The sequence below is a fragment of the Rana temporaria genome, chromosome 5 (genome assembly GCF_905171775.1).
Source record: "Rana temporaria chromosome 5, aRanTem1.1, whole genome shotgun sequence".
Lineage (NCBI taxonomy): Eukaryota > Metazoa > Chordata > Amphibia > Anura > Ranidae > Rana > Rana temporaria.
In genome coordinates, this window is record NC_053493.1 from 47466556 (window position 1) to 47490110 (window position 23555).

At 43.2% G+C, this 23555-nt stretch overlaps 1 protein-coding gene across 1 annotated transcript in view; it reads left to right on the forward strand.

Moving 5' to 3' along the window:
• LOC120941054 overlaps window positions 1-14302 on the forward strand; it is a 56434-nt gene extending 42132 nt beyond the window's left edge. The window contains exons 11-19 of the mRNA XM_040354293.1: window positions 3872-4021; window positions 5931-6027; window positions 6174-6229; window positions 6315-6365; window positions 7066-7174; window positions 7262-7307; window positions 9452-9550; window positions 10041-10121; window positions 12279-14302. Of these exons, the coding sequence (XP_040210227.1) occupies window positions 3872-4021; window positions 5931-6027; window positions 6174-6229; window positions 6315-6365; window positions 7066-7174; window positions 7262-7307; window positions 9452-9550; window positions 10041-10121; window positions 12279-12611 (1022 nt within the window). The 3' untranslated portion in view covers window positions 12612-14302. The remainder of the gene's footprint in view (window positions 1-3871; window positions 4022-5930; window positions 6028-6173; window positions 6230-6314; window positions 6366-7065; window positions 7175-7261; window positions 7308-9451; window positions 9551-10040; window positions 10122-12278) is intronic.
• The last annotated feature ends 9253 nt before the right edge of the window (window positions 14303-23555 follow it).

Here is a 23555-nt window from a genome sequence, read left to right on the forward strand (position 1 = left end):
CAAGCAGATCGCACCCGTTCTGATCTCCCAGTTCTGCGGCTCATGAATGTGTTTTTATTTATTTGTCTTCTGTAAGTATCGATCCCCTGGGCTGTGGTGGATCCGGTAATAGCCGGCTGTCCATTTGTTTCTTTTGGGGGGGTCACTACTCTTCATTCACAGCTGTTCCCCCCTCCCTGTGAGGTGTAGTGGCCAGGTCTCAGGTGTAGTGTACATTCATAGGAGGGGGTCAGCATATTTGAAGCCCATCAGAGTTGAATATGTTTTTATATCGCCCACCTGGGCTGTGGTATTGTCGGAAATAGCCGGCTGTCTATCTTTTGGGGGTCGCTATGTTATATTCATGTACAGCTGTCCCTGTCAGCTGTAGTGTGCATGCATGGAGGGGGTTCAGCAAATTTCAAGGACTATGCCACTTTTATTTGTGCTGCGGTAGATTATTATTTTTTTGGGAGGGGGTGGGAGGGGGTGCACACAAATCCTTTGCTGTCATCCAGGATAAAATAACCAAGTAGTGCTGTGGGGGCTACTTCAAGAAGTAAGTCCCCCCCCTGTTCCTGGTGTGTATAAGCTGGGTGCTAGGAGGTACTTCCATAAGTGTGATCCCAATGTTCCTGGTGAGTAGAAGGAGGGTGCTGAGAGGTACTCCCAGAAGTAGGATCCCCCTGTTCCTGGTGTGTAGAAGGAGGGTGCTGGGAGGTACTCCCAGAAGTATGATCACCCCTGTTCCTAGTGTGTGCCAGGAGGGTGCTGAGAGGTACTCCCAGAAGTATGATCACCCCTGTTCCTAGTGTGTGCTGGGAGGTACTCCCAGAAGTAGGATCACCCCTGTTCCTAGTGTGTGCAAGGAGGGTGCTGGGAGGTACTTCCAGAAGTTGGATCACCCCTGTTCTTGGTGTGGAGCAGGAGGGTGCTAGGAGGTACTCAAAGAAGTAGGATCCCCTTGTTCCTGGTGTGTAGAAGGAGGGTGCTAGGAGGTATTCCCAGAAGAAGGATCCTTGTGTGTATGAAGGAGGGTGCTACTAGGTGCTTCCAGAAGTAGGATCCCCCCTGTTCCTAGTATGTGCAAGGATCCCCCTGTTCCTGGTGTGTAGAAGCTGGGTGCTGGGAGGTGCTCCCAGAAGTAGGATCCCCCCTGTTCCTGGTGTGTAGAAGGAGGGTGCTAGGAGGTAGCCCCAGAAGTAGGATCCCCCTGTTCCTGGTGTGTAGAAGGAGGGTGCTAGGAGGTAATCCCAGAAGTAGGATCCCCCTGTTCCTGGTGTGTAGAAGGAGGGTGCTAGGAGGTAGTCCCAGAAGTAGGATCCCCCTGTTCCTGGTGTGTAGAAGGAGGGTGCTAGGAGGTAGTCCCAGAAGTAGGACCCCCCTGTTCCTGGTGTGTAGAAGGAGGGTGCTAGGAGGTGCTCCCAGAAGTAGGACCCCCCTGTTCCTGGTGTGTAGAAGGAGGGTGCTAGGAGGTAATCCCAGAAGTAGGATCCCCCTGTTCCTGGTGTGTAGAAGGAGGGTGCTAGGAGGTAGTCCCAGAAGTAGGATCCCCCTGTTCCTGGTGTGTAGAAGGAGGGTGCTAGGAGGTAATCCCAGAAGTAGGATCCCCCTGTTCCTGGTGTGTAGAAGGAGGGTGCTAGGAGGTAGTCCCAGAAGTAGGATCCCCCTGTTCCTGGTGTGTAGAAGGAGGGTGCTAGGAGGTAGTCCCAGAAGTAGGACCCCCCTGTTCCTGGTGTGTAGAAGGAGGGTGCTAGGAGGTGCTCCCAGAAGTAGGACCCCCCTGTTCCTGGTGTGTAGGAGGTACTCCCAGAAGTAGGACCCCCTGTTCCTGGTGTGTAGGAGCTACTCTCAGAAGTAGGACCCCCCTGTTCCTGGTGTGTAGAAGGAGGGTGCTAGGAGGTAGTCCCAGAAGTAGGACACCCCTGTTCCTGGTGTGTAGAAGGAGGGTGCTGGGAGGTGCTCCCAGAAGTAGGATCCCCCGGTTCCTGGTGTGTAGGAGGGTGCTAGGAGGTACTCCCAGAAGTAGGACCCCCTGTTCCTGGTGTGTAGTAGGAGGATGCTAGGAGGTAGGACCCCCCTGTTCCTGGTGTGTAGTAGGAGGGTGCTAGGTGGTAGGACCCCCCTGTTCCTGGTGTGTAGAAGGAGGGTGCTAGGAGGTACTCCCAGAAGTAGGACCCCCCTGTTCCTGGTGTGTAGAAGGAGGGTGCTAGGAGTAGGACCCCCCTGTTCCTGGTGTGTAGAAGGAGGGTGCTAGGAGGTAGGACCCCCCTGTTCCTGTAGTAGGAGGGTGGAGGCAGTGTGTGTGACCCCGGCTCTCTGCTTCCTTCCCTCCCTCCCAGCTCTTTGTCTGTTCCCTGGACTGTACTGGGCGCCTCTTAGTTTTCTGCTCCTTCCCTCTCCTGCTCGCCCCCCACACCCGCCCCCTGCACTTCAGATCTCTATGTGATGGTTTGTTTCTCTGGATCTCTTCGTGTATTCCTGGAAAGGTCTCTGCTTCCCCTCTCCCGATTCCTCCAGATTTAATAAGCCCCGCTGCTCCCCCATTGGCCTGCGCTCATTTGGGGATCTACTGGTCGCACATGTGGATCTAGTTTGCATTGCCTTTTCTCAGTCTGCTGCCTTCTAGGTGATCCCAGGGAATGATCTGGGTGGTTCTTACTAGGAGGGCGATTAAGATTTGCTATTTGCACAGCGGGCAGATGGAAAGAGTTAAATGGCAGTGCCCTCCTCCCCTGCAGGTATATGACCCCCCACCCCCACCCCCAACACCTCTGTTTGACTCCATGCCTGGGTTTCCTCCCCATCTCCAGGCGGTGGCAGGATGCCAAGTGTAAGTGTAAGTTGCCATAGTAACGGGAGGATTGCAGCTTGGGCACCAGCACACGGTAATGTGCTCCTTTCATGGTGAATATAGTCTAGCTGGCAGCTCCCAGTGGGCAGCCCATTCCTGACCCCCCTGTGTTAGGTCTGCACCCCATCTATATGTTCTCCTGCCCTGGGTGCCATCATCTTCCATCTGGCTGGGGCCAGAAAATCATTGCCGAGCTGCACATTGCTTTCTAGTTTGCCTAATTGGGGCGATTAAATTGTGTGTCGGCATCCTTGGAAACATAAAGGGAAATAGGCTGTGCACTTTGCAAGGGCATCTGCTCCTTAGCTTAGAACATGAGGGGAAGCTCAGCTGACTTCCAACGCCCAATCACGTGCAAGCAAATTGCTGTTTTGTCCCCTTGCATGTGATTGGGTATTCGTTTGCAAAGTCATTTTTTAAGCTTTGGAGCTATGCATTTGTAGGGTGCAACTGCACCCCCAAAGAGCACAGGGAGAGATTTACTAAACCTGGAGCACCCCAATGTACAGTGTTGCTCATTATAGATACCAAGTTACATAGAGAATTGTGATATTTTACTTTTATAGAATTGTAAATATGTGATTTTATAGAACAGTGGGGTGGATTTACTAAAATCGGAGAGTGCAAAATGTGGTGCAGCTGTGCATGGTAGCCAATCAGCTTTTTACTTCAGCTTGTTCTATTAAACTTTGGCAATAGAACCGTGAAGCTGATTGGTTTATAGGCATAGTTGCACCAGAGTTGGCACTAAATAACCCCCACTGTCGATTTGCCTTTAGTAAATCTTCCACATCTTGTCTGATTACCAGCCATGATGCATATATCTGGTACAATGATGTTTTTGTGGCAGCAATTCTGTTTACATAGTATGGCTGAGAAAGATCTCTCTATGTCGGGATGTGTGTGGCAGGAGATGACTATTATAATCGTCTGGCTTACAGGAATATTCCTCATTTGCATTGTCTGGGTGCGATTTGTTGAGAAAAGTGCATTGATACATTGGGGCCATCTGTGAATTACTGGCTGTGTTTCTTGCAGGCTTTAAAATAGAGAAAACGCCTTCCCAACGAGCAATCATGCATCGGACGACCAGGATCAAAATCACGGAGCTGAACCCGCATCTGATGTGTGTTCTCTGCGGAGGATACTTCATAGACGCTACGACCATCATCGAGTGTCTGCATTCTTGTGAGTAAAAGATGAATGATCTGAGCTGGGGGCTGGTAAAGATTGCTGGCTCAGGGGGCTCTGCTGTGGGCAACTTTGCCAATGTACATCGCCATGGTGGTTGTGTCGCTATTCTCTTTGCAGTGGATTCTCTCAAGTCTGGTTCTGCTGCTATTCATGGTCCAGGTCTGAATGTAAAAATCTGGAGGTTAGAGATGGATGATAAAAGTGGACTTTACATTTCTCTGAACTTAGGACTACACAGAACACTGAATCCAGGGCAGAGCAATAGGAATTGTCACTATAATGTGAATACAATGAGACATCTGAAAAATGTACTGAAAACCGAACCTGTAGAGCAGATTATGTCTTTGTTACAACAAATGGCAAGTCTGTGATCCACATTTTTAAAACTTATAGAAGTGCCACCAGTTTAAAAACTGGAAGTCTTGAAGTTTTTCCTTGACTGCCATATTGACCAGCTTTTCTTCTAGGACCTCTGTTATAATAATTGTCTCGTTTATTCTAATGTGTATAATGGGGGAGAAGGGTGGCCTGGAAGATGTTTAGGAAGGCAGAGCTGTATATTTGCAGTACTCTACATGAGAGTTTTGTGGATCCTTTTGGAAAAATCCTCATAACCAGCAGAGAGACTTCACTTAACAGAATAATCTCTTTGGAAAGTATACAGTATGTTCACTTTGCAAAATAAATGTTTACTTAGCATATTAGGTAAAGCTGCTTTCATTTCTATCCTCTAAACATACAAGCAACTCTTGATTCTTGTGTTTGTATGTATTTTTCTAGTTTCCTAATTACACATGAATGGATATTTCAATTGAACAAAGCATTACTTTAATCACTATACTAAGTAATAATTTTACTAAAGTGTAAATGCACTATGCCAAGTGATTAGTCCCCAATTTTAGTAAATTATCCCCAGTGTATCTTGCTTTTGTATGATCTTTTTTTTTCCATTGCACATATCTTTGCTGTATTTGGTTATGGTCAAGAGTTGTTCCTTGTATTTAGGGTTTAGTTATTCTTGGTACATATCTGTATTGAGATATCTGTCTTAATAAATGTTCGTCTAGATAGGTGCATGTGTATATTTGTGATCCTCTATCTATCTATACTGTATATCAGATGGATGCTATCTGTGTATTTGTTAGTGTCTTATGTTGTCTGTATGTCTGTCTGTGTCATATATATATATATATATATATATATATATATATATATATATATATATATATATATAGATAGATAGGTAGATAGATAGATAGATAGATAGATATAGAAAATGCCTTGTGAGCTTGTCCCTTTCCTTAATAAATATATATATATATATGTATATATATATATATATATATATATATATATATATATATATATATATATATATATATATATATATATATATATATATTAAAAGAAAAGGGGGCAGCTCACAAGGTATATAATGGCAAATTAAGGAAAGTGTTAATGAAGGCCCAGTCACATGCTAGAAAGGAATCCTCTTTAATATCCCACACACCAGACTTGGATATTTATAGTGGACAGAACAAACCTTTATGATGAACAGCCTGTACTTCTTTAGTAAATCAACCCAAATGACTGCTAAATCATGGGGCATTTAATTTATAATTTATCATTTCCTTAAAATATTAGGAATAATGTATTTCTTATAACACAGTGAGCTAAGCCATACAAAACACTTCATGTTAAACGTTTTTTTTTGTATTAAGAGGTCACTTTTAAGGATTCTAAGAGAGGTCTTTGTGGCCCTTAGCCATAGTCTTAGTGGTGTGTGTGTGTGTGTGTGTGTGTGTATTGATATATTATTGCATGCATTGCCCTTTTTTGTTTGCCTTGCATACTTTTCTTCCTGTTAGTAACCAACCACTTCTCTTGGCTTTGTTTTATATAGTCTGTAAAACTTGCATTGTACATTATCTGGAGACCAGCAAGTATTGCCCTATCTGTGATGTCCAGGTGCACAAGACCAGACCCCTGCTGAATATCAGGTAGGTAGACACTTTGCCTTGGTTGGATGAAGGTTGTGTTTCTGCCGAGGGTGTCTCCATTGTCCCATGTTCCTAAAACAGCCTGGGTCAAAGTCCTATCATTTGTCCAGCCACCAATCCTGTTCCCCCCTCCTGTCTCCTTGCAGGGCAGACAAAACCCTTCAAGACATTGTGTACAAGTTGGTGCCAGGTCTTTTCAAAAGTAAGTATAAAAATATCGATTTATTGGTGTGTATTTCCTTCAGACATGAGCCGGCCTCAATAAAACCATCTCTGCTCTCTTGTAGATGAAATGAAACGTCGCAGAGATTTTTATGCAGATCATCCTACTGCAGCTGGTGAGTCTCCCACCCTTACCTTGGACGGGACAGGTCCTCTTTATGGCCCCCCATTCCTCCCTGTGGTTGTACATTTCCATCTTCTGCACTTTTTTTTGGGCAAGCAGTGAAGATATTTGTTCTAGAAACAAAGTTGGCCGCCCTTGTCTTGAACAGGACAGGTCCTCTTTATGCCCCCCCCCCCCCCCCCATTCTTCTTCCCTGTGAATGATACATTTCTCTTTATTCTGCTTTTTATTTATTTATTTTTTGTGATATTTGTTCTGGAAACACAAAAGGGGGTCTTCTGCAGATCCTTATCGATTGCATTGGATTGGATTGCTGTAGTCTGATCATGTGGCCTACACTATATACAATCTTCTTTAGATCTACTAGCAGCAGTGCAAGGACCTTCTACATCTAAAGGAGCTCGTACTAAGATTGTATAATGTATGGCCAGCTAAAGATGACCTGTCTTGTATATGAAACACTTGGTTTTTTAAATATTGTTACCATGTGCTGCAATAAATGTTCAATAAGAACTCGCCGACTGCAGTTCAATAGACTAAACTGTGAACTACTCGGCAACGGCAGTAGCACAGCCTTGCAGGTTCATTAATTAATAATCATCCTTTTTATATAATGCTGTATGTATATATATATATATATATGTATGTGACCTTATGAGTTTTCTGCACTGACATTCCTTCTGTTTAATTAGCGGCAAATGGCTCCAATGAGGACCGGGGGGAGGTGGCGGATGAAGACAAAAGGATCATCACAGACGATGAGATTATCAGTTTATCCATCGAGTTCTTTGACCAGACCCGGTAAGTTGTATGAAGTGTTGGCTCTGATGAGTGATATCAATGACACAGATTTGGGTGGAGGAGTCCTAACTCTTTGTGTGTTCTCAGGGGGGATCGTAAAGGGAACAAAGACAAGGAAAAATCCAAGGAGGAGGTAAATATCGTCCAATCTCTGATTGTACAATTGTGTCCTGTAATGAGTGGGTAGATCGGGGTCTTCACGGTCGGGTTGCTGTGATGCAAAGTAACAGATCAATATGCCCAAGAGAGCCCTCAAAATCCTTCAAATAAACGTATATATTATATCAAAGTTTACCGATTCTATCCTAAACTATTTGCGATCTTCTCCCCATCGGCACGTCGATGAAGGGTCACAATGTTGTGATGAATCTGCTTGTTTAAAATATATACATTCCAACCAGAACTATCAAATCTTTACTACAATATTTTCACGTGTATTCCGATATTTGGATAACATCTTCGTAACTCGCCAATGTTTTCTCTCTTTTTCCTTCTCTATCTTTCCTTCCTTCTCTCTGTCTCTCTATCCCTTGTTCTCTCCTTCCTTCCTTCATTCTCTCTCTCTCTCTCTCTCTCTCTCTCTCTCTCTCTCTCTCTCTCTCTCTCTCTCCCTCACTCTCCTTCCTTCTCTCTACATCCCTCGCCCTCTCCTTCCTTCTCTCTCTCTCTATCCCTCGCTCTCTCCTTCCTTCTCTCTGTCTCTCTATCCCGCGTTCTCTCCTTCCTTTTCACTTTCTCCTTCCTTCTCCCTTTCTTCTTCCCCCTCTCCCTCTTTCCTTTTCTCAATCTTTGTCATTCCCTCTCTCTCTCTCTCTCTCTCTCTCTCTCTCTCTCTCTCTCTCTCTTTCCCTCCCTCTCTCCTTCCGCCTCTCTCTCTCTTTCCTTCTCACTCTCTTTTTCCTTCTCTCTTCGTCTCTCTCCCTTTTACAGATCTTTCCCATTCTTTCTCTCTTTCCCTCCCTCTCTCTTTCATTCTCCCCCTCCCCTTCCTTCTCCTTCTCTTCTTCCTTCTGCATCTACCTTCTCTCTTTCTCTCTCCTTCCCCTTTCTCTCTCTCTCTACCCTACCCCCTTTTTTTTATTCCTCCACTCCTCTCTCCCTCTCGCTCTCTCCTTCCTCCCTTATTTCTTTCTCTCCCCCCCCCCCCTCTCTCTCCCTCTCTCTCTCTCCCTCTCCTCCCTCCCTTATTTCTTTCTTTCTCTTCCCCCTTCTCTCTCTCTCTCTCTCTCTCTCTCTCTCTCTCTCTCTCTCTCTCTCTCTCCCCTGCCCTATTTTCTTTCTTTCTCTTCCCCCTTCTCTCTCCCTCTCACTCTCTCCTATCTTTCTTTCTTTCTTTCTTTCTTTCTTTCTTTCTTTCTTTCTTTCTTTCTTGCTTTCTTTCTTTCTCTTCCCCCCTTCTCTCTCCCTCTCACTCTCTCCTATATTTCTTTCTTTCTTTCTTTCTGTCTTTCTTTCTTTCTTTCTTTCTTGCTTTCTTTCTTTCTCTTCCCCCCTTCTCTCTCTCTCTCTGTCTCTCACACTCTCGTACATATAAATTATTTTTCATTACAAGCAGTGTTTGTGTAAAGACGTTCTTATAAACTGATAAGAAGTGTGACACCGGTTTAGGTTCCGTAGCATCCCATTATATAGTGACTATTTGGAGTTATGTTTGGTTCCACTTCCCCATAGAATACGTGGGGGGGGGGGGTCACCTTCAAGAGGATCAGCTCTATATAGAATACAACAACGATACTTCATTGTATTACAATGTACACATGTTAATAGGATCGCTTTAAGAAGGATTCTGTCCATAGCCGATCACTTACACTCCAAAGATATGCTCCGTAATGTAACCCAGGAGTTATTTACTAAATGGATCGATGATGTAGTGTATTAGTGAATAAAGTAATGCTAAGCTGATTCGTTCCATGTTCAAGTTGTAAAGTGTTCACTATGAAGAAAAAAAAACATGGTTGGGTATTGGAAGTGAACACTCTGTACTTGGTGAACAGATTCCACTCCAGACATCTTATAGCTGTGCGAAGTAATGTGAGGTTATACTATCATACATACGAAGTAATGTGAGGTTATACTATCATACATACGAAGTAATGTGAGGTTATACTATCATACATACGAAGTAATGTGAGGTTATACTATCATACATACGAAGTAATGTGAGGTTATACTATCATACATACGAAGTAATGTGAGGTTATACTATCATACATACTGAGAGCTGAGAAGCTCATCGCTTGAAAAGTGGATGATCGTTGTGTGTATTCTCCCTTCCAGTCCAATGACAAGCGATACCTGCGCTGCCCTGCTGCAATGACTGTCATGCATCTGCGGAAGTTTCTGAGAAGTAAAATGGATATTCCTAATACCTTCCAGGTACGGTTCACCTACGTGTGTATGTGTGTGTGTGTGTGTGTGTGTGTGTGTGTGTGTGTGTGTATATCTATGTATGTGTGTGTGTATATATATATATGTATGTATGTGTGTGTATATATCTATGTATATGTGTGTGTGTGTATATATATATATATATATATATATATATATATATATATATATATATATATATATATATATATATATATATATATATATACATATATATATATATATGTGTGTGTGTGCGTTGGCCAGCACCTATATTTGCGTGTAGGGAGATCAGAGAGGCGATTGTATGCTGTGAGATTCCTTGAAGAGCCCCTTGGTTTTGAGCCCCTTGGTCCCAGGGATACATCATTCTATAGACGATGCAATGTCTAGCTCGGAGCGATGTTGTACTCTGCAGGGGGGTGCAGGAGCTGGGGATGGACGGGTTAAACATTCCTGTCATTTTAATGGTGACCTCTTGTATTTGTATTGCTGGCAGATCGATGTGATGTATGAAGAGGAGCCCCTGAAAGACTATTACACGTTAATGGACATCGCATACATCTACACGTGGAGGAGGGTAAGCATCTGCTGCTCTGAGCAGAAATGTTCAGCCTGTCCCCAATTACACCTAGATTGGTCACAAGTGTGACGATAGCACCACCTTTTCTATGGGGGGGGATACAGTCTAAGAAGTTATGCTGTATATGTGAGCAGCCAGGCCAGCATGGAAGCATTTCAATGTTACAGATCACCTATGTGTGCCCCCCCCCCCCCAATAAAAACACCCTTAATTCTGCTGAAGTATAGGAGGTGGATCTAGACACCTTCTCATAATGCCAATCCGTGAAATGGTCATTCATTACAAAGGGTACAGAATGGGTTAACTGGCTCTGTCATTTTAAAGGAAGAAAAGAGCTGACCTCTTCTTGAAAATACCAGATCTCTGGCTGTCTGGCTGATCCAGTGGTTTTAGTTTTGTCTGAAAAATTATGCAGGTCAGGAATTTACTTGATTAATAATTTTTCATTTTCATGCTTGTTCCAGACCAGTGACTGGAATTGTTAGACACAGCCAGGCAACGAGTGTTTTCAGGGGAAGGTCAATGTCAGTATTGCTGGCAGTACAGGTTCATGTAGGGAATGCAAGAGCTGCCATTGCAGGTAGTGATAAGGCACATTCCCAGGGGTTGGTTTACCAAAGGCAAGTGCACTTTGCAGGGGAATTTGCTCCAGAGCTTAGTGAATGAGGGGAAGGTCTGCTGACTTCCAACAACCAATCATGTGTAAGCACAAATTCTCTTTTTTTTTTTTCACTTTCCTTGCATGGGATTGGGTATTCTTTGCAAAGTGACGCTTCCTCTCTGGATAAAATTCCAGTGCAAAGTTTATAGTCTATTAACCTTCAGTAAACCAACCCAGTAACCCCCCCCCCCCCCCAAAAAAAACGTATGAGAATTATGTATCAGTAAAAATCCATTTCCTCCCCCCAACTTTTCTTTTTCATGTTCACACTTTTTAAGTATGAATGTTCCCCTAACAAAAATCCCCCCTCTTCCAGTACAAATCCCCCTCCTAGCTCAAATCATCTCCCTCCCCCCATCACCTCTCCTAGACCTAATCCACCCCACCCCCCAATTTCCCCTCCTAGCTCAAATCATCTCCCTCCCCCCAATCACCTCTCCTGACCCTAATCCACCCCACCCCACCAATTTCCCCTCCTAGCTCAAATCCTCTCCCTCCATATACCCCTTTCCCCCATCACCTCTCCTAGACCTAATCCACCCCACCCAATTTCCCCTCCTAGCTCAAATCCTCTCCCTCCATATACCCCTTTCCCCCATCACCTCTCCTAGACCTAATCCACCCCACCCCACCAATTTCCCCTCCTAGCTCAAATCCTCTCCCTCCATATACCCCTTTCCCCCATCACCTCTCCTAGACCTAATCCACCCCACCCCACCAATTTCCCCTCCTAGCTCAAATCCTCTCCCTCCATATACCCCTTTCCCCCATCACCTCTCCTAGACCTAATCCACCCCACCCAATTTCCCCTCCTAGCTCAAATCCTCTCCCTCCATATACCCCTTTCCCCCATCACCTCTCCTAGACCTAATCCACCCCACCCAATTTCCCCTCCTAGCTCAAATCCTCTCCCTCCATATACCCCTTTCCCCCATCACCTCTCCTAGACCTAATCCACCCCACCCCACCCAATTTCCCCTCCTAGCTCAAATCCTCTCCCTCCATATACCCTTCCCCCATCACCTCTCCTAGACCTAATCGACCCCCCCCCCCCATTTCCCCTCCTATCTCAAATCCTCTCCCTCCATATACCCCTTCCCCCCATCACCTCTCCTAGACCTAATCCACCCACCCCCCCAATTTCCCTCCTAGCACAAATCCATCCAATCCCCCTTCCAAACCCAAATCCACCCTCCTAGTACAAATCACCCCTTCTAGCACAACCCCCAAATCCCCACCATGCCCAGGGCAGCTGCCCCTCCTGCATACCCCTTGTCCCAGGCTTGAATTAACCCCATTATGTCACCCTCATCTTTGGTTAGAAGTTCTGACTTTAATGCTTGCATACTTTTTCGGCTGTAACGAAGTCAGAGTAAACTAAGAGTAGCAATGGCATATATGAACCCTGCTGGTTCCATAGACTTCGCTTGGAGTTCTATAGGTTTAGTAGGGAGGTGTTAACTGTCTGCTCTGAACCGTTTCTTCTCCCACAGAACGGACCTCTTCCATTGAAGTACCGTGTGAGACCCAACTGTAAGAGGCTGAAGCTTGGCCACCCTGCCGACAGATTGAACAACATCAGCGGGGACCTGGAAAGTGACTCTGGCAGCGACAAAGCGGGGAGCCCCGCAGGGGGGGTGCCTTCCACTTCCGCCTGCATGCCAAAACCCAACACCCCGATCCAGTCGCCCCACCCCCAGTTCCCCCACATCTCCACCACCATCAATGGGACCAGCTCCACTCCCAGCTCCAACCACCAGAACCCCTTCATCAACAGAGCCAGGAAAATATCCCTCAACGGTTCCTCTGCCACTTCATCCGGGTGAAGGGGCCCTTCTGGGGGCCACACCAGTAGAGACCAGCAACACACAACCTAACTAGGAACTTCATACCATTACAAGCTTTATAGATGCGACTTTATTCTGCCCCAATCGCTTACTTTTATTTCTAGTGGGTCCTCCATGGAAGCGAGTCAAGGTGGAGTTTTTTATCTGGATATTTGGGTTCCATAAAACAAGAAAATACTTTTTATGTGTTTTTACTCACATTCGGTGGAAATACGAAAGCTGAAATTGGGGACAAGCTGGACCTACAGTGTGGATTTTATTGTGGACCTGGAAAGTCACTTTGGAGGAGGAGCTGACCTCTGTTGTGGATATAAGTTGCCCCTTGAAGAAGGTTGGGGTTATCTCTGGTAGCTCACCTTGGACTCTATGGATGGAAGCTTCTTTCTTGGGAAATTACAATAACTTGGATGTATTATAAAGACATGGCACACAGCAAGTATGTTTGCTTTGGAGTCAGGACGACCTTGGATGTTTCTTTTTCTCCAAGCTAACTTCACCACAATCTTTTGTTGTTGTTTTTTTTTTGTTATTTTAAAGTCATTTTGTGGACCTATAGAGCCTTTTTTATTTTGTCATCTTCTCAAATCTAAGTGCTTTATCATCCAACGGAAAGGAAATACATAGACTGTCCTATGTAGCCATTTCACTGTGAATAGTGATTTATTATTGTGTTAGCCTTCTCTTTTTTTCTGCATTGTTGAAAGACCCCTTTGCTGCCAGAAGGAGGGAGGGGGGGGGGGGGGTCAGCTACTCTTTATGTCCCACCCATCTGGCGTCAAAGGGGACATGTGCTGCTGCACAGAATCGATCAAAGTTAGATAAACTTTCTTTTTTTTTTTTTTTTTTTTTTACAATCTTTGTCTTAAAAAAAAAACAAAAAAAACACAACGAAAAAAAAAAAAAAGGAAAAGAAAAAAGCGGGTCCTGCCGTTTATTTTACTGACTTGTTTAAGTGATTCGCTTTTGTAAGAATCAGTTGGCATTATGCTGGTTGTAAAATGCCATATTGGTATATTGACATAACAGGAAGACAGTATTGTATGATATATTTATAAATACTATAATGAAGATTTTTGTGTTTTCATGCACACATAAAGAAAAACGATTGTTAAACTTTCAAAAGTCTATTCAGTTGTCCAGCTGCAACTAGCACATGTTTTAACATCTCCAGAAGGTTTTTTTGTTTTTATTGTTATTTTATTTTATTTTTTTTGGTCAAGTTGTTACCCATTTAACCCTCTACCTACCGTTGTGATACTATGTGATAATGGTACTGCGTTTGAGTGTGAAAAGGGAATATCACGGGCCAATCAGAACGCAGCTCTGGTTACTGGACTGTCTTGGCTACATAGAAATAAAACCCAAATGTTCAGGCAGTTGATAATGTATCTTCTAAATTATGCAATGACTAGATGAGAGCAGGCAGACATGCCAAGATTCATCTAAGTAGCCCGCACTTTTTTTTTTTGTTATATAATTTTATCTGTTTGCCCCTTTCTTACCCCCCTCCCCCCCCTTTACACACGTTTATTCTTTAAAGAATAATTATTGTTTGTATTGAAAGAAAAAAAAAACGTGGCTAATCATTTCATTGTCTCCAGTCTGCAAAGGAAGCACAAATCTATGGCTTTGTCTTGCTTATAGTCATTAAATCATTACTTTTGCATTTATCTCAGTGGCTGTTATTGTTTTATTTGATCTTTTTCCAAGTTTTGTATAGGAGTGCTCCAAGTGGAAGGCTTTATTATGTTTCTTTAGTCGTTATATATTTTTATTGTGTTTTATTTCGTTTTTTTTTTTTTTTTATTGCGAGAATGTGGGGTGCTAATGTTACTACAGGAGCAACAATGTAAGTAAGTACAGTGGATATAAAAAGTCTACACACCCCTGTTAAAATGACAGGTTTCTGTGATGTAAAAAAATGGGACAAAGATAAATAATTTCAGAACTTTTTCCACCTTAAGGCTCCATTCACACCTTGGCGACAAAACGCCCGACGCTCGATACGCTGGAGGGGCGAATTTCCATTGCTGCCTATGAGATGGCTCACATCTCACGCCGAACGCCGAAACGCCGTACGCCTGCCGCCTGAAAACAAGTCCCGGACCCTTTTTTTCAGGCGGCATTGGCGTTCGGCCATAGACAGCAATGTTAATTCTTTAAAAAAAAAAAAAAGTAAACAAAATCGCGGCAAAATACGCCGCGTACGCGGCGTTACTTGTCGCCTAGGTGTGAATGCAGCCTTAGGCTCCATTCACATCTAGGCAGACAAATTCGCTGCGTTTTGTCCCGCCAATTTGCGGCGACAAATAGCGGCGTTTTGTACCGCGATTTGCGGCGACAAAACGCCGCGATTGTCCGCCTAGATGTGCCCCAAGATTGTCCCTCTATGGAGATGGTTCCCATCTCCTATGCCGAACGCCGAAAGCCGCCTGAAAAAAAGGTCCGGGACCTTTTTTCAGGCGGCAGGCGTGGAGATGTGAACCATCTCCATAGAGGGCAATGTTAAATCATCCCTCTGGCGGCAGCGGCGTCACACTACAGCCCCCTCTAAGCCCCCATTCACACCTAGGCGTTTTGTCGCCTCTAGTGTGACGCCGCTGCCGCCCCGAGACGCCAGAGGGATGATTTAACATTGCCCTCTATGGAGATAGTTCACATCTCCACGCCTGCCGCCTGCCGCCTGAAAAAAAGTCCCGGACCTTTTTTTCAGGCGGCTTTCGGCGTTCGGCATAGGAGATGGGAACCATCTCCATAGGTAGGGGCACATCTAGGCGGACAATCGCGGCTTTTTGTCGCCGCAAATCGCGGGACAAAACGCCGCGATTTTGTCTGCCTAGCTGTGAATGCAGACTTAGGCTTCATTTCCGTGGACGTTTTTACAGCCACTTTCTTTAGCCTTTTTTACAGCTTAAAAACGCCTGTCCATGTTTATTTATTTATTTATTAAATTTTTTTGAGCTGGAGCTCAAAAACGCAAAGGTAGCAGTTTTGAGAGTTTTTGAGCGTTTTCACGCGTTTTTGAGCGTTTTTGAGTGTTTTTTTAACGTCTGGCATTTTTACAGCTCTACTCTGGAGCTTCAGAACGCCCTGGTCCTGCGTTTTTTTTACAGCTCAAAAACGCCTATGCCATTTGCAGCTCAAAAACACCTATGTGGGCATGATGCCATAGAATAACATGGACAGGCGTTTTTAAGCTGTAAAAAACGCTCAGAAAGGTGGCTGTAAAAACGTCAGTGGAAATGAAGCCTTAATGTGACCTATAAGGCCGCGTACACACGGTGGGACCAAACCGATGAGAATGATCCGACGGATCGTTTTCATCGGTTCACCACTGAAGTGGCCTGATGGTCTGATGTGTGTACACACCATCGTTCCAAAAACCGATCGGGTCAGAACGTGGTGACGTCAAACACACGACGTGCTGAATAAAACTAAGTTCAATGCTTCCAAGCATGCGTCGACTTGATTCTGAGCATGCGCGGGTTTTGAACTGATGCTTTTCTGTACTAACCATCGGTTTGGACCGATCGGGCAGCGGTCCATCAGTTCGGTTTTAAAGCATGTTTTAAAATTTTGGACTGAAGAAAAACAGACTGATGGGCTATACACACCATTGGTTTGGACCGATGAAACTAAACCTCGGTCCATTCTCATCGGTTTTGTCCGACCGTGTGTACGGGGCCTCAACGGTACAACTTAATTGAACATCAAACTTAAATCTATTAGGTGGAGGGAAGTAAAAACAAAATGATATGGTTGCATAAGTGTGCACACCCTAAGAGCCGGTTCACACTGGGGCGCCTTGGGATCCGACTTGAAGTCGCCTCAAGTCGTCCCAAGTCGCGCTGTCAAGAAAAACAATGTAAGTGAATGGGAGCTGTGTTAATACACACGACTCGAGTCGCTCCGACTTCAAAAGAAGTTCCTGTACTACTTCAATCCGACTTGTAGGCGATTTGTACCCATTGATTTCAATGGAAGTCGCCTCCAAGTCTAATCACTGTCTTAACTGAAGCGACTTTCCAGAAAGATAACATACATTTCTCAGGCAAACCTCTCCTGCCCCCTCCCCCTCCCTCCCCTAGAGCTGATTGTTGTTTGATTGGCCACTGGAAAGTCTCCTGTCCTGGAGATGACTTCAAGTTGTGTTGTAAATCGCCCCAGATCGCCCTGTGGTTCATGCTCAAGTCGTGTCGGAGTCGCCTCTGAAAGTCGCGCTGGAAGTCGTGTCGCCCTAGTGTGAACCGACTCTTACACTAATACTTTGTTAAAGCACCTTTTGATTTTTTTACAGCACTCAGTCTTTTTGGGTATAAGGCCTCTTACACACGACCGAGTTTCTCGGCAAAAAACAGCAAGAAACTTGCTGGGAGAATTTTTTTTGCCGAGGAAACCGGTCGTGTGTACATTTTCGTCGAGGAAACTGTCGAGAAACTCGACGAGCCAAAAAGAGAGCAAGTTCTCTATTTCCTTGACGGAATGGAGAAAATTGGCTTGTCGAGTTCCTAGACAGCCTAACAAGGAACTCGACGAGGAAAACGATGTGTTTCGCCCGTCGAGTTTCTCGGTCGTGTATACGAGGCGTTGGTCTATCAGCATGGTACATCTTGACACGGCAATATTTGCCCACTCTTCTTTGCAAAAACACTCCAAATCTGTCAGATTGTGAGGGCATCTCTTGTTTCTCCTTCTTCAGATCACCCCACAGATTTGTTATGGTATTCAGGTCTGGGCTCTGGCTGGCCCATTCCAATACATTCATCTTCTTCTGGTAAAGCCACTCCTTTGTTGATTTGGATGTATGCTTTGGGTTGTTGTCATTCTGAAAGATTAAGTTCCTCTTCATGTTCAGCTTTCTAGCAGAAGCCTAAAGGTTTTGTGCCAATATTGATATTGGTATTTAGAACTGTTCATAATTCCTTCTACCTTGACTAAGGCCCCTGTTCCAGTTGAAGAAAAACAGCACCAAAGCATGATGCTGCCACCACCATGCTTCACAGTGGGTATGGTGGTCTTTTGGTGATGCGCAGTGTTGTTTTTGTGCCAAACATATATATATATATATTTTGGAATTATGGCCAAAAAGTTCAACCTTGGTTTCATCAGACCATAACACATTTTCCCACATGCTTTTGGGAGACTTCAGATGTGTTTTTGCAAAATGTAGCCAGGCTTGGATGTTTTTCTTGGTAAGAAAAGGCATCCAACTTGATACTCTACCCCAGGGGTGGCAAACTCAAATTCATCGGGGGCCGCATCAGCAGTTTGGTTGCCCTCAAAGGGCCGGTTGTATCTGCACTTACACCAGTGGCGTAGCGTGGGTTGTCAGCGCTCGGGGTAATTTGCTCCCCCTCGACTCGCAGACTTATATATTTTCAGCTAGCTCCAGTCTGGTTACTTGATCCCCTGTGTGAGCCAGCAGTGGCTGCAGGGGAGAGGAAAGTGTGCTTGTCAATGACTGGTAAAGCCTGGAGTGTTGACGTCAAATATAGATTCCTATGTCCCATCTGTTGTTGGTGCTCCCTCCTCTTCCCTGCATACACCACTGGCTCACACAGGGAATAACATGACCGGACAGCCTGAAAATAGGTGTTTACATCTTTTCTACACAGGTTAGCCATCATAGGCATTAGGAGTTGGATTTTATAATATTTCTGTTAATGGAAGCTACATATGTCATATTCACACTATAATACGTGTTGCAGCACTGTGCAGCTGGGATCAATACCCAGTAGGGTTTTGTATTTACCTTTTTGAAAATTATATATATATATATATATATATATATATATATATATATATATTTAATATATCTATATATAAACCAACATATATATAGAAAAAAATCAAAAATGTTAAAAAAATAAACCCTAATGGGTATTGATCCCAAGTGCACGGTGCTGCAACAAATATTATAGTGTGAACATGACATGTGTAGCCTCCATTAACTGAAATATTATAAAATAACCATACTGGGTAGTGAGTCCCAATCGCCGGTGCTGCAAGAAACCTCAACCTCATTGTGCAAATAAATAAAGTACAGAAAATGTAATTAAAACAATTCAACAAATACAATAATTCTAAGATGGCTCTACTGGGTAGTGAATCCAAATCACCAGTGCTGCAAGAACACACAATTGTGCAAATATATAAGCAAACAAACTAATTCCATATAACAATCAATAAAAAACATCCAAAAACATGGCTATGAATGCACATTTTATTAATAATTATATAAAACTAGTTGATTTATTTATATATTTGTACAATTGTGTTTTTTTGCAGCACTGGTGATTTGGATTCACTGAGACTTTGGGATCACAGAGACAGTGGAGCTGAGGGAAAGGGGGAGGAGGGGGAGGCAGAGAGATGGCGAGAGAGACTTCTAGTCCTACCTTTCATGCCTGTGTGTTTCCTTTGATCCTTCCAGCAGCTCCCGGGCAGCGTGCCCGTCCTCTGGGTCCCCAGTCTGCTGTTCCCCGGGCCTCATTTCACTGAAGAGGAAGCTAGAGCAATCCCCACTCTGGAGGCACAGGAGATGCTGCGCCCGCCACTTCTCGCCTATTGGGGGGGCGGGGTCAGGGGGGGGAGAGGTCAAGGAGGAGGCGGCCGTGGTTGAACTATTTTCCCGACCTCCGGGCTCTCAGGCCTATCTGTCCTTGGCTCGGCCCCTCGCTGATTACTGCCAGGAGAGAGATCCCCCTGCTGATGGGGGCCGCTGCGCGGGCCACATGACAAGGCCTGGCCTGGCGTCCCGCGGGCCTTGTGTTTGCCACCCCTGCTCTACCCCATAGCCCAGACATATGAAGAATATGGGAGATTGTTGTCACATGTACCACACAGCCATATATTCCTAAAGCTCCTTTAATGTTGCTGTAGGCCTCTTGTCAGCCTCCCTGAAGTCCAGTTCTTGGTAATGTCACTGTTGTGCCATATTTTCTCCACTTGATGATGACTGTCTTCACTGTGTTCCATGGTATATTTAAATTGGGGTTAATCAGAGGCACTTTAAATGATGGCAGGTGTGAACTAACTCCTATTTAACATGAGTCTGAATGTGATTGCTTAATTCTGAGCACAGCTACATCCCCAGTTATAAGAGGGTGTACACTTATTATGCGTGCACTTACTTATGCCAACTTATTTTTTATTTTATTTTTTTACTTTCCCCTCCTAAAAGATTTCAGTTTGTTTTTCAACAAAACTGTACAGTTTATAGGTCACATTAAAGGCAGAAAAAGATCTTAAAGCGGGAGTTCACCCATTTCTTAAAAAAAAAAATTTCCCCCTTAGATTCCTGCTCGTTTGGTCTAGGGGAATCGGCTATTTGTTTTAAAATATGAGCAGTACTTACCGTTTTCGAGATGCATCTTCTTCCGTCGCTTCCGGGTATGGGTCTTCGGGAGCTCTATACTGCGCCTGCGCACCGACGTCCGGCTTCTTTCGGAAAATCGTGACGCGATGGATGCGACCGTCGGAAGCCTCTCGGAAGACTGTCAATCAAGAAGGAACGCCCATTCCCGCAGCCCATACCCGGAAGCGACGGAGAGGATGCATCTCGTAAACGGGTAAGTACTGCTCATATTTTAAAACAAATAGCCGATTCCCCTAGACAAAACGAGCATCAATCGAAGGGGAAAAAGTGCCCTCTAAGGGTGAACCACCGCTTTAAATTATTTATCTTTGTCCCATTTTTTTACATCACAAAAACCTGACATTTTAACAGGGGCGTGTAAACTTTTTATATCCACTGTATGTAGGTATATATATATATATAAATATAAAGAGGGGCTCAATTACAAACATTAAACACCAGAACAAGTACCTTTATTTATAGTCATGTGACTGTAAACTTAAAATATCATTGGATTGGGTATGGAGCCTCTGATAATCTAATATGCTATTTATTGGATGTTTGATTCTTATGAAACACTTCCATGTATTTTTGCACCCTCATCCCCTTTCCAATGTGACACTTGTTGGACGCTGTGTTGAAATCCTTTTTTCATTTTTACATTATTTTATTGACAACTGATGAGAAAATCAGCCATATAATCTTTTATGTTAATGTCCCAATATATATATACAGTACAGACCAAAAGTTTGGACACACCTTCTCATTCAAAAAGTTTTCTTTATTTTCATGACTATGAAAATTGTAGATTCACACTGAAGGCTTCAAAACTATGAATGAACACATGTGGAATTATACATAACAAAAAAGTGTGAAACAACTGAAAATATATTTCATATTCTAGGTTCTTCATAGTAGCCACCTTTTGCTTTGATTACTGCTTGGCACACTCTTGGCATTCTCTTGATGAGCTTCAAGAGGTAGTCACCTGGCACAGCACCCATCACTCTCCTTCTTGGTCAAATAGCCCTTACACAGCCTGGAGGTGTGTTTGGGGTCATTGTCCTGTCGAAAAATAAATGATGGTCCAACTAAACGCAAACCGGATGGAATAGCATGCCGCTGCAAGATGCTGTGGTAGCCATGCTGGTTCAGTATGCCTTCAATTTCAGTGTCACCAGCAAAGCACCCCCACACCATCACACCTCCTCCTCCATGCTTCACGGTGTGAACCAGGCATGTAGAGTCCATCCGTTCACCTTTTCTGCGTTGCACAAAGACACGGGGGTTGGAACCAAAGATCTCAAGTTTGGACTCATCAGACCAAAGCACAGATTTCCACTGGTCTAATGTCCATTCCTTGTGTTCTTTAGCCCAAACAACTCTCTTCTGCTTGTTGCCTTTCTTTAGCAGTGGTTTCCTAGCAGATATTCTACCATGAAGGCCTGATTCACACAGTCTCCTCTTAACAGTTCTAGAGATGTGTCTGCTGCAAAAGGTGGCTACTTTGAAGAACCTAGAATATGAAATATATTTTCAGTTGTTTCACACTTTTTTGTTATGTATAATTCCACATGTGTTAATTCATAGTTTTGATGCCTTCAGTGTGAATCTACAATTTTCATAGTCATGAAAATAAAGAAAACTCTTTGAATGAGAAGGTGTGTCCAAACTTTTGGTCTGTACTGTATATATATATATATATATATATATATATATATATATATATATATATATATATATATATATATATATATATATAATATCCATAAAACTACACCTCTATACAGATTTTTTTTTAATATATATATATATATATATATATATATATATATATATATATATATATATATATATATATATATATATATATATATATATATAAAAGCTATCTGCAGTGACAGCTCTGGGGGCAATAGGGAATTTTTCCATATGAGTATGAATTTATTACCATTTATCTGAGAATTTATAAATTGAGGCCATTTTGCCTGTTGTGAACTTCAGCACTCCCTGTTCCTCTTTTTTAATGCTATAAAAAAAAAGATTAGCCCACTGAATATTTGTCTTTACCAGCATGTCAGGGTGCTAGTTGGTGTCCCTTTCCATAGTGACCCCCTGCTTGGTTGAAAACCCTGATTAGGATGATAGGGAATTAAGAAACATAGGTCTCATTACACTGAATGAAATGAGTACAAGTCCAACAACTGCTGGAACTTCTGACTGTTAATGATTCACCCCATTCCTTTAGTTCCTGCCACTCTAGACTGCAGGCCTAGGTCGTTGAAACCAAAGTATAGGCAGAGACATTTTTAGACTAAAGGACCTGCATACATTTTTGCATAGCAATCTGTTGCATTACTTTCAAAATGTTGGTATGGGCAACCCTACAGTCTCTCTTTTAGCTCACTTTCCATACCTCAAGCTATATATGATTCATGTTCTTATTAGCAGGCAGTAGGCAGACATACACTACACACAAGTAGTCTTATCTGCTTACTGGTGTCTAGTTAGAATTTGCAAGGTCCCTTCACTTCAGTGCAGTCCTGGTACGTTCTGCATTTTTAGGCTGATTTACTATAGTTAATTTATTTTATTTTTTCTTCTTTCTTTTTTATTATTTTTTTCTAAAAAACACGTGTGATTTTATTTTACTTATCCAACCTTCCAAAACGCATCTGCCCGTGTATCCCAAGGGAAGAGAAATGATTCAATCCTACAAAAAGTATCTGTCCATGTCTCAGTGTTCCAAGTGAACAGGAATTGGTTTTCCACATGATTGGATAATGATGATTCTCCTTTATATTCTCCTTAAAGAGACTGATGTGGATTGTACTAGTGGTGGCCATGATGGTAGTGGATCTAAGGGGTTTTATTTACTTCATCTCTACCCAATAATAGTAGATGTATGCACTTCGAATACCCAATCATGTGTAGATGAAATAAACAAAAACTGACTTTTCACATGACTGGAATATTGTAGAGGGCATTCACACAACTTTTTTGAGTGCAAATTCTCAGCCCCTTTAGTAAGTCAGCCTCTTTATATTTTCCTTCCCAGGAAACTGATTTGTACATCAGGCGGTGAAGGTTGTGGGTTGGTTTGCTAAATGAGTCGATAAACCAATTAATGGAAGTTGGGTTCACTTTGAATATCTAATCATGCTCATATTAAATAAACCATTATTTGCTTTTCTCAGCATTGAATAATCAAAGTGAATCTTCACCCGACTTGAGGGAAGATTCTCTACTACTACTATTACAATTCTCTACTACTACTATTACTATTCATTACTACTACTAATTCTATTCTCTACTACTACTATTACTATTCTCTACTACTACTATTACTATTCTCTACTACTACCATTACTATTCTCTACTACTACTATTACTATTCTCTACTACTACTACTACTGTTACTATTCTCTACTACTACTATTACTATTCTCTACTACTACTACTACTATTACTATTCTCTACTACTACTATTACTATTCTCTACTACTACTACTATTACTATTCTCTACTACTACTATTACTATTCTCTACTACTACTATTACTATTC